Raw genomic sequence first — 10,966 nt, forward strand, 5'->3', positions numbered from 1 at the left:
ACCTGTAAATATTCTACCTTGTTCAACTCTTATTCCTCTTCGATCCTTGTTTGGACCCTACCCGAGGTAATCCTTCTTGGATATCGATTTGGAAAATTCCTCTTCGATCCTTCAGATTCTTATAGTAATCTGCTTGGAAGTCGATTTGGATAAAAATTTACTGCCGCCATGGCGCCTAAACGCAAAAGAAAGGGGCAAACTCTTGACCCCCCTTCTGATGAAATTAATTTGAGTAATCAATTTGATTTGCTCACGGATGATGAGAATGATCCATCATCCAAGAAAAATTCTAGTAAACTTTCCCGGCTTAATGCCAAGAAGGAAAAGATTCCTCCTATTGTGATAACCACTTCCGATTTCCATGCTCTTCGCATGGAACTTTTGAATTTCGTGAAAGTTAAGTTTTCACTACAAATTGGACGTCGGGGTGAATGCCGTGTATTGGCTGAAACCTTGGACGGATTTAAATGTCTTCTCAAGTATCTTACTGAGAAGAAGCACAAATTTTTTACTTACGACACCAAAACTGAACGTGTGTTCAAGGTTGTCATGAAAGGACTGTCCAGTGGTGAATCCCTGGATCAGATCAAAGATGAACTGGCAAAATTACTTGGAGTTGTGCCACTCCAAGTAATCAAAATGAAAATGAAATCCCGTCCTGGCGATTCACGCAACGGGATTTCTAATGATTTTTATTTAGTTCACTTCAAGTCTAGTGAACTAAACAATCTTAGGGCCTTAGAAAAAGCTAGCCTTATGCTCCATGTCCGAGTGAAGTGGGAACACTTCAGGAAGACTGGAGGAAATTTCCAAAACCTCACCCAGTGCCGTAAGTGCCAGGGATGGGGTCACGGAACTAAAAATTGCTACATGCCAGCTAAATGCATGAATTGTGGTGATTCCTCTGACGCAAAGGACGACTGTCCTGTGAAGGAAGATCCTAAGAAATTTAAATGTTCAAATTGTGGTGAAAACCACAAATCCAATTTTTGGGAATGTAAGACTCGCAAAGCGATCCTACAATCTCGTTCAAAGCGACAGCTAGGAAACGCTCCACGTTTTCGACCAGGTACAAATTCCTCTGCTACTTTTATAGTTTATAGTTTTTATCTCTGACTACTTTTATAGTTGAAGCAAGAGCTGCCTCAGTACCAAAATGCGAGGTTAAATTCGATTCAATTATAATAGACGACGATCTTCAGCTCTTGATCCGTCTTAAAAATGTCCGTAGGAGACAATATCAAAGAACACGCGATCCTGCCATGAAAGTTATCTGGCGGGATTTGCAAAAACTAATTAAAAAGCGATTCTCTGCCCTGAGGAACACAAATTTTGAAAATAATGTTTCTAAATTAGACCCGAGTTCCAAACCCTTTTGGAAACTCACAAAAATTTTGAAAAAATCTCAAAAGCCAATTCCAGCGCTTAAAGAAGGTGGTAAAATTTTGATCACAAATTTGGAAAAAGCTCAGAAACTTGCTAAGCAATTCGAGAGTTCCCATAATTTCAGTTTGGGTCTTACTAGTCCTATTGAGAATCAGGTTGCTCGGGATTATCTGAATATTTTCTCTCGGGAAAATATTTTTGATGATTCCTGGGGGACTGATTTGGACGAAGTAAGGTCTATAACTAAAAAGTTTCAAAATATGAAAGCTCCAGGTGATGATGGAATTTTCTATATCCTCATCAAAAAACTCCCAGAGAGTACCTTGTCTTTCTTGGAAAAATTATTTAACAGATGTTTTCATTTGGCATACTTTCCTGATAAATGGAAAAATGCAAAAGTTGTTCCAATTTTGAAGCCGGATAAAAATCCAGCTGAAGCTTCTAGCTGCCGTCCAATAAGTTTGCTTTCTTCAATAAGTAAACTTTTTGAAAAGATAATTTTGAATAGAATGATGCTTCACATCAATACGAACTCAATTTTTGCAGATGAGCAGTTTGGATTTCGCCATGGGCATTCAACTACTCATCAACTCTTAAGAGTTACCAATTTAATTCGTTCAAACAAATCTGAAGGCCACTCAACTGGAGTTGCTCTTCTAGACATAGAAAAAGCATTCGACAGTGTTTGGCATGAAGGTTTGATTGCTAAATTGAAAAAGTTTAATTTTCCACTTTATATTATGAAATTAGTTCAAAATTATTTAACTGACAGAACTCTGCAGGTAAATTATCAAAATTCCAAATCTAATCGACTATCTGTCAGAGCAGGAGTTCCTCAGGGTAGCATTCTTGGGCCTATATTGTATAATATTTTCACTTCGGACCTTCCTGATTTGCCTCAGGGTTGCCACAAATCTTTGTTCGCTGATGACACAGGCATTTCGCTAAAGGAAGAAGTCTTCGTGTTATTTGCAGCAGACTGCAGAAAAGTTTAGATATTTTCTCTTCTTATTTACAAAAATGGAAGATTTCTCCCAACGCTTCCAAAACTCAACTTATAATATTTCCACATAAGCCTAGAGCTTCCTTTTTGAAACCTAGTAGTAGTCACATAGTCACTATGAACGGAGTTCCAATTTCCTGGTCAAACCAAGTGAAATATCTTGGATTAATACTTGACCAAAAATTAACTTTTAAAGATCACATTGAGGGTATTCAAGCCAAATGTAACAAATATATAAAATGTTTGTATCCTCTTATAAACAGGAAATCCAAACTTTGCCTGACGAATAAACTTCTAATATTTAAACAAATTTTTAGACCGGCCATGCTTTACGCTGTGCCAATATGGTCTTGTTGTTGCACTACCAGGAAAAAAGCACTTCAAAGGATTCAGAACAAAGTTCTGAAAATGATTTTGAAGTTGCCTCCCTGGTACAGTACTACCGAGGTACATAGAATTTCGAATGTTGAGACTTTAGAACAAATGTCCAACAAAATAATTAATAATTTCAGGCAAAAATCGTTGCAATCCTCTTAGATAAGATTTATACCTTTATACTTAGATAAGATTTAGTTTTAGTTTTTAGTTTTAAGATATCAATTGTTATACTGACATGCAGGTTTAAAAACCTGTTTAAAATACTGAATTGCCAAGACAGGAATAATGTAAAAACACTTAGGTATATATCATAACAATTAAGGCTGGTAAGTTACTGTAGTAACTGGAGCACCTAGGTTAAAATGAAATGTAATTTATTTTGAATTTGAAACAAATAAAGAGTTAAAAAAAAGATGAATACTTGAGAGGGCTACCAAACAAAGTAACCATATAATCACAAAATAACTTTAAATGTAGGTTCAGAGTGAGACAATGTCACTGAGAAACGATATGGTTAGTTGGGTATTCAGATGAAACTATTACTTTAAAAAACTAATCCTGGTTGTGTCTCTTTTTCGATTGCATGTAACACTATTTGATATTACTAACCGCACCGAGCGTTCATTCCGGGTGCTGAGCGAACCTGAAGAAGATGAAGACGACTATACAGGATGAGTGGTACTATAGAGCCCCTTCTCGGAACGAGTATATTGTTAATGGACCTGGTCTACCTGGTTTAAAAGGTAAAGTAGCTAGCACCATCTTCATCGAAATGTAAGTATTATTGTCAATAATCATAACAATCGGCTTGCATAAGTGATGATTCATTATATAACATATACATAAACATTTAAATACAAAAACAAAAAGGGATAGGAGGGTTCACCAGGGCACCCGATTGAAGCAATTTGGACGTGGAGAGTGGGAATGCCAACTCCCTGTTGATAACATTTCGTGGATTAAGGGTGATAACGGCGCCGGTGGTGTAGTGGTAAGCGTGATTACCTCTCACCCCAGCAGGCCTGGGTTCAATCCCAGTCGGCGCCGCCGGGATGTTCTGAGGCATAACATCTCTGATCACGTCTTCCTTCGGATGGGAAGTAAAGCCGTTGGTCCCCGGTTCATGAGTTGATGGGTCGATAGGTAGGGTCCAGGTGTGGGAGCTGCCTTCCTGGCACGTCGGTAGCATTGGTGCTCAGCACGGAAAACAAGATTGACGGAAAAAACAAACCAAAGGAAAAAAAAAAAGGATTATGGGTGGGCCCTTGTCCCCACTCATTGGGCCATCTTCCTGTTTGGTGTCTTGTCTTTTTGACCAATTGTACGATCATGTTGCTGGAAAGAGATTCATTACTGTCCCGTAGATGATTATAGGCGACGTTGCCTATCGATCCACCCAATCCGTGTTTAGCCCATTATACAGCGACGATCAACCTTAATAACCTCTGATTGTCCTCAAAATCAGAGGTTATTAAGGTTGATCAAGGCAAGCAGAGAAGAGAGTCCACTGCTATCGGACTTAGTTTCCGTGCTACAATGGGTGGTAAACCACTATCATGCATCATGCATGTGACGATTGTTTTCGGTTTACTGACTTTTTCAGCTGTTTGAAATCCCAGTAAAAAATTACTGACCTTAGTGAAATAATAAATGGGTGATGGGTATTTTCTTGTGTGTTTAAGGAGAATCCCATGATTAATCTGAGTAGAGTAATTATGGATAAAAATGTTTGTTGATTTTAAATAGGTTAATATTGAAACATTTGAAAGGTAACATGGCTCAGAGATCATGGCGATTTCAGAAAACAATAATCACAAACTTTTTAATAAGATGATGAATAAAAAACACATCATCAGTTTTAATAAACTTGTAATTAACTCTGATTTATGATGGTTTTATAACGGCAATGAAAAATCCATTGAGTATAAATATAGCATTTCAAAGTGTAAAACATTCCTGCTTAGTAATTCAGCTTTTTGCTATTTTAAAAACCTTTTATAGTCTGGCAAGAAAGTCAAAAACTGTTTTGTTTTGAAAATAAATTTAAAGCAGTTCTCAATCCCTTCTTAAAACTGCTCTGTAATTCAAGCATAAAAGTCATTATCAATTGTTTATTAGTGTTTTGATAAAATACTTTATAAACGGGTTCTATCATTATAAAAGCAACCATAAACGCATTAGGTTTTGCATTAGAGCAAAAAGCATTTATTATTGCTTTTTAGGCTTTTTAAAGTGCATCATAAACTCCTCAATTACTCTGTTTACAAATTGAGCTTAAAAGATGGTTCCCCATAGTTAATAAAAGCCAAATTTATGACAAGGAAATCTCGAAGGATAGACGAAGTAGGATGAAAAATTCAAGTCGATTTCAGCAAAATTTACTTCTTTAGAAGAACCAGCACACCATCAACGACTGACCATCTGACGGAGAAAAGTAAAGTGAGCGGGCCCTCGAATTTATAAAACATTGTCGAAAGTTGAAAAACATACCAGCCAGATCCAGAACATCCAGATCTTACGAATAATTGACAATCGAAATAACAACCGATAGCAAACCACTGAAACTGTTAGTTAGGATAGAATAGCTGGTTTCCGATCCATAGCAGCGATTTTATTTGGCGAAAGAACCAACTCTTCGAAAATTTCATTCAAGCGTACATCCCTGCATCGTTGGATGGTGCACTTCTGTAACCATCCGGAAGAAGGGGATCTTTTTCGGGAACGATTGCGCTTCCAGCTGTTCGAAATGCGAAATGTTGCAAAACAGTATCGCAAACTATCTGAGTAACTGCTCCCAATCCATCGGTAGAAAAGCGCAAAATGGCTTTAGATAAATACAATTCAGCCTGCAAGTTTTCTTCACAAAAGCCATTATAAAACCTTATGTATTTGTTAAGGATTTCTTGAAAGCAAAACAACTTTTTCACAAATGACCCATGAAAATTAGCTTTTATGCCACCGCCATGTTGCAATTAATTTGCTTTTTTTTAACAATCTTCGATTTTCAATCTATAGTTCCTTGGATGTAACGATATTTTGGTAAATTTAGCAATGAGCAAACGTTTAAATGCTAAAATCATAAAAAAAATCTCGGTCTAGCAGGATTTGAAGAATTTTTTTTTCACTGTAAAATAATTAGTCAAATCGACGTTTTACGAGGGTGGACTTATTTTTTTCGATGTTTTCACGAACATTTAATAAGGCACTTAAAAGTAGACCACTTAATGAGAACTATTGTAATGAATTTGGATATTCAACAAGATTTTTATACCATCAGTTTCTATTTTAATTATTTTGATAAGATCGGATTCATAAATACTTTTCTATCTTGATTGATGCGTTCCTAGTGGATTTAGCAAGTAGCTAGGGGAAATGGCTTGGAAAGAGTTTTTATTGTTGCTAAATAGCTTTTGTTGTAGCTTTCAAATGGTTCTCAATACGTTCGTCATACAACCTTTTGCAGTAAATCAATCTTGAACAGCTTCGAGAATACACCCTTCAGTACCTTCTCCAGGGTGGGCCAACTAGACATATTCTAGTCTTAATGAGGTTTTGGTGGATGCATTAATGACAAAATAGCCTTGACCAGAGTTTTATGAATGCTGTTTCATAGTTGCTTAGTAGTATTTCATAAAACTTAAAATGTTTCTTGGGATAGAAGCTAAAAATTCGAAAAAATTAATTTAATTAATCATAAATTAAGGTGTATTGATTATTCCGGGTTCTCCGGTCGAGTCCCCAGTTTTCCCAGTTGTGGATAGTTCCTGGTTTGCTGGCCACCCTACTAAAACAACTGCTAATTTTTGTCACATTTGGCCTAATGTTAATTGACCTAATGAACTCGTTTATCTAAATGTGCTCCCTGAATGAAAAAGCAAGAAAATCTATGCTCTAAACGATAGCAACAGCCACTGTATATTTCATTCTTAAAAAAAAAAGAAATGGCAAAACCCTAAAAGAGCTGAATATATTTCCGAACATTGAACTTAATCTATATATGCCACAATCAGAAGTCAGTTTTGATGCTTCTCTAATATGGCAATAACTCAGTAATTAAGAAAAGACATATTAACTTGGTTTTTTAAACATTTGAAAATGCTTACTTTGTATTAAGCCACCATTGAATCTTTTTCTTCCTAAAATGCGTTTTAATTGCCGAACATTCAGCAAATGTAACACCCAAGACGATCGATTTGAATAGTGCAATTCAGCATAAATCAATCCAAGTATATCATCGCACTCACCTGGACCGGGCAACAGCAGGATGGTCAGGATCAGCGCCAGCAACGCCTGGACACATCCCCAGGATGTATCGCTATTCCAGAGATGCTTGTTCATGGCAGAGCTACACGAGTCGCGGCTGCCTCAGCCGGTCGGGCTCCTTACGATAGAAATCCTTCACGTAGAGCACCATCACAGTTCAACCGCGCCAGGGCAGGGCAGGGGATTCTCGCTGACCCACACACCGGTCGAACGCACGGCAGCGGCCACCCACCAAACAGAAGTAGGAATCACCAATCACCCCGATTCGCGGTTTATTAAAGATTGCAATTATGGTTTAGATTTGCTAGAACACCAAGAAGAACCCAATCTTCTGCACCGATTCCGAGCTCCAATCACTTTGCACTTTATCGCACTGCGCTCGTTCGAAAACTCCGGAACAGACTGTTTGTCTTCACTTCCCACAGTTTGAGTGTAAATTGTAATGCACTGAAAGCGTACAACACCGATAGGTAGATAGTTGCGAATGATGGCTTATATCCTACTAACACCAAACTGCGTCAAACTTTAGCTAACTAAGCACTGGCTATGAACACTAGGTTTAGCGAAAAACGGTCGTTGCTCCTGTTCCTCGCAGAAAAACTGTCACTCGTTGGGAGGTTGGAGAAAGAAACACTTATTCAATTATCAATTCGCACTGAAAAATTTCCTCTAATTGAACAAACAGAAAAACACTCAAAAATCAAGTTTATTCTTATATAATTAACGTCCCACTGCGGTACAGAAACTGATTCTTCGTACTGTTTTTTCCTCGCCTCTCCTTTCGCTTTTTTATGTACACACGGCAACTACAGAACACGGGGACTAAAAGAAATAACAAGAGTCTATATAACGTGGATGTAGGAAAAAACTTTGCACAACTACACACGTAAATTGATTTTCCTTTTGCTTTCGATCGGATTTTCCGTCTCCAAAAAATTTGCTCGCAACACCAACTGGGGTAAAAGTGCCCGATTACCTAATTGTTCTACACACCAGCCGGACTTGAAACTTTTGAAGAATTCTGATTCCCGAAACGCAAACTTGCTTCCTGGATCCGTGATCTCTGAGGAGTGTTCGCACGCGGTTCAGCAGTAGCCAACTACTAATGAGCAACCAACACCAGAGGCCAACGACGGGTGCAACCGGCGAAAAGACGATCCTTCCTTCCTGGTGGTTCCGTTCGGTGTGAGTGATTCCTCTCGTGGGGCCGCCGGATTTTCCTCTCCGTGTGCTGTGGGCCAAGAAAATCCGTGTTCGTTCTCAGCGCGTTTTCCCGAGCGGGTTCTCTTGCCGAAATGGGACTCTCGCACTCTCACGGGCGCTCCTGCCTACCATCTACTCATGTGACTCACTACTGCCGATAGTTGTCTGTTGGTCGGCCACGGTAGGCCTGTGCTGTGCGCTCTTCCTTCCGAGCCTCCACTGCTTTCTGCGATGCGGTTCGTGGCCACTTCTGTTCAACACACCGCCCCGTGTCGACTTGCGACGTTCTGCTGGTGGTTCTGCTGCTTCTATTTTATCGCTACGGTTCAAGCCAAAACGAAGAAAAATTCTGCAAACACACACACGCTCCTCGGTTCGCGGCTACTCTCTGGTGTACCGTTCACGCGGAAGAAGGAATTTTCACTTTCCTCCCGCCGCAGTCACTGCTGTCTTGTCTAGATTTTAATTGAATTAAACCTTTCACGTCCCGTACTGTTTTGCCACTGCTACTGCTGGGCAAACGCCTTTGGCCAGGCAGGATTCTCTCGCACTCGAACAGCGACAGCGACGACGTAGACTACCGACGGCGGCCTAGGTCAATCCATTTAACCCATTTTCCATTGCGGGGTAACACTCTTCTCTCATTGACAACATCGATGCCTGACTGCTGCTGCTGCTGCTGCTGCTACTGCTACTGTCGACTACGTAGGTATTCACGGGGACGTTGACGTTGTCGGTATGAATCGACACGACGGCGCTGGTGGCTCGAGACGGCAGGACACTCTATGACAACGCATCCGCAAAAAACGAGTCCCCGTGCTCGCCACTCTGCTGCAGTGGGTGATTCCACTTTTGGGGAGGACAACTTCCCAACCTGTTTTCCTGTTTTGCTTCGGTTCTCGGGTTATGAGGTGCCTCTCAGCTGTGTGTTGTCCGCCAATAAAAAAAATCTTTTCCAACCAGGAGAGTATGCCCGGTTTGCGAAGAGAAAAATCAATTAAATCAGATGTCGCAATTTCCCACACGCATAACTCGGTCGTGTGACTTCCTTGGAGGCACGTCCCGTACAAACCAATACCACAACTACTGCTTTACATAATCCTCACCGCACAGGATATATTTTCTCACATCGAAGAAAAAAAAACGTCCTTCGCCACAATCCGATCTTCTCCACTGAACCAAACACATCCAAATCAAATCCTTCCGCAATTATAAACACCTATCAAACTCAGCTAAAACGAAACGTGTTCTGACACTGCACCGCAAAATTCGCCTGCATCACACAGCCCGGGATGCCCAATCCCGAAAAAAAATCAGAAAACTCACTATCCTTCTTCCTTGCAAACGTTTTCACGAATTCTTCACGAAAAACTGTGTGACTGACACTTTCCACACACGGTTCCAGATATCACTCAAGAAAATCCAGATTTCAAAAAAACACACAACAATCCTCAAACTCGGAGTTGCTCCCGGAGAACACCGTTTGAACTTGACGAGTTTAGCTTTGCGACTGACAGTAAAATTCGATATCGAACCGAGAAGAAACCCCGAGCGACGACGATAATGCCTATGCCTATACTCCAAAAGTCTACACACACCGCTAAAACCTTCATCATGCAAGAGCCGACACGGACGGATCCACGGTCCTGCCTGGCATATGTATGGCCACCTATAGTAGCTCAGCGAGCCAGTAGCGGAAAAGGAGACGATTAGGAGCAATCAACGGACAAACGGGGTTCTCTCGCAACATGCATGGTTCCGAGCATGGCGTTTTCGAGAGCGCGCTGAGAGAATGCCTATCAGCAACGGTGGAAAAAAAACGGAGGAAACCGTCGTCGTTGAAGGAGAGCACCGCGTGGTTGAATGTGAAACATGGCCCCGTTAATGTTGCATCATACGATGATGTGGTCTTGGTATGGGACGACGGACGACGGCTCGCGCGAATATGCTGAGCTGCTTCTGATGTCGATATGTTCATCGGCGCGGCGCGGTGGGAGAAAGTAGGATGCATGCGATAAAATGTCTCTGAGGTTGTGGCGTGACATGAGAGATGGACCTTGCATAGAGCCTGCTGTGACAACCGGAGCTAATGCTGAAACTTGCGTGCAAGTTTTATCAGACGGCTATTCGCGGGTCGCGAATAGTTTGGTGTCAGCAAGGGCCGACTTCTTCACCTGTGCTAAATGCTTGAACCAGGGTAAACCTGGTTTTAAATTTATGGACAAGGAAATGTGATTATCAGAAATATTAACCTTGAAAACTTCATGAGGTTTTGGACATCAAGATCATCAATTAGCTAATCTAACGTCAACACAGCAAGTTCTTGAAAGTATCCTGGAAAATGATTGATATACCTCCATCATCTTTCTTGTCTGTTTGATTTATGCTTCACATCGAAGATGCGTCACACATACCAAAAGGGCCAGGCCTAATGTGCAGCATTTAAGGGGCAAGATGAATAAAAAAATATCGGGTCTGTTTAAATCGAAGATTTAAACACGATACTTCTAAATCCAAACAAATGGATGAAACGTGGACATCTAGTACCGTACGTTCCGTTTTTGGTAACTATATGATCGGTTCGTCGTTGGAAGCATCAAAGCTAGAAATGTTGAGTGGTGCTCCATTTTCCTCTGACGGTTCAGGCATGAGCACTAACTCTTGTCATAGCCTACCATTACTCGCTTTCTGAAAAGTAGAAAGAGAAAAGAAAAGAAAAGAAAATAAGAAGGA

General features: G+C 40.4%; 1 protein-coding gene across 4 annotated transcripts in view; it reads right to left on the reverse strand.

Annotated features, from left to right (window-relative positions):
• The window catches only part of LOC135706301 (protein kinase C-binding protein NELL2-like), a 388,995-nt gene extending 379,265 nt beyond the window's left edge, over window positions 1-9,730 (reverse strand). For all 4 annotated transcript variants that reach the window (XM_065227890.1, XM_065227892.1, XM_065227891.1 and 1 more), the window contains exon 1: window positions 7,012-9,730. In XM_065227890.1, the coding sequence (XP_065083962.1) occupies window positions 7,012-7,105 (94 nt within the window). In that variant the 5' untranslated portion in view covers window positions 7,106-9,730. The remainder of the gene's footprint in view (window positions 1-7,011) is intronic.
• Window positions 9,731-10,966: the final 1,236 nt, after the last annotated feature.

The sequence above is a fragment of the Ochlerotatus camptorhynchus genome, unplaced genomic scaffold, assembly GCF_037179485.1.
Source record: "Ochlerotatus camptorhynchus isolate MF236.1 unplaced genomic scaffold, CSIRO-AGI_Acam_v1.1 ptg000277l, whole genome shotgun sequence".
Lineage (NCBI taxonomy): Eukaryota > Metazoa > Arthropoda > Insecta > Diptera > Culicidae > Ochlerotatus > Ochlerotatus camptorhynchus.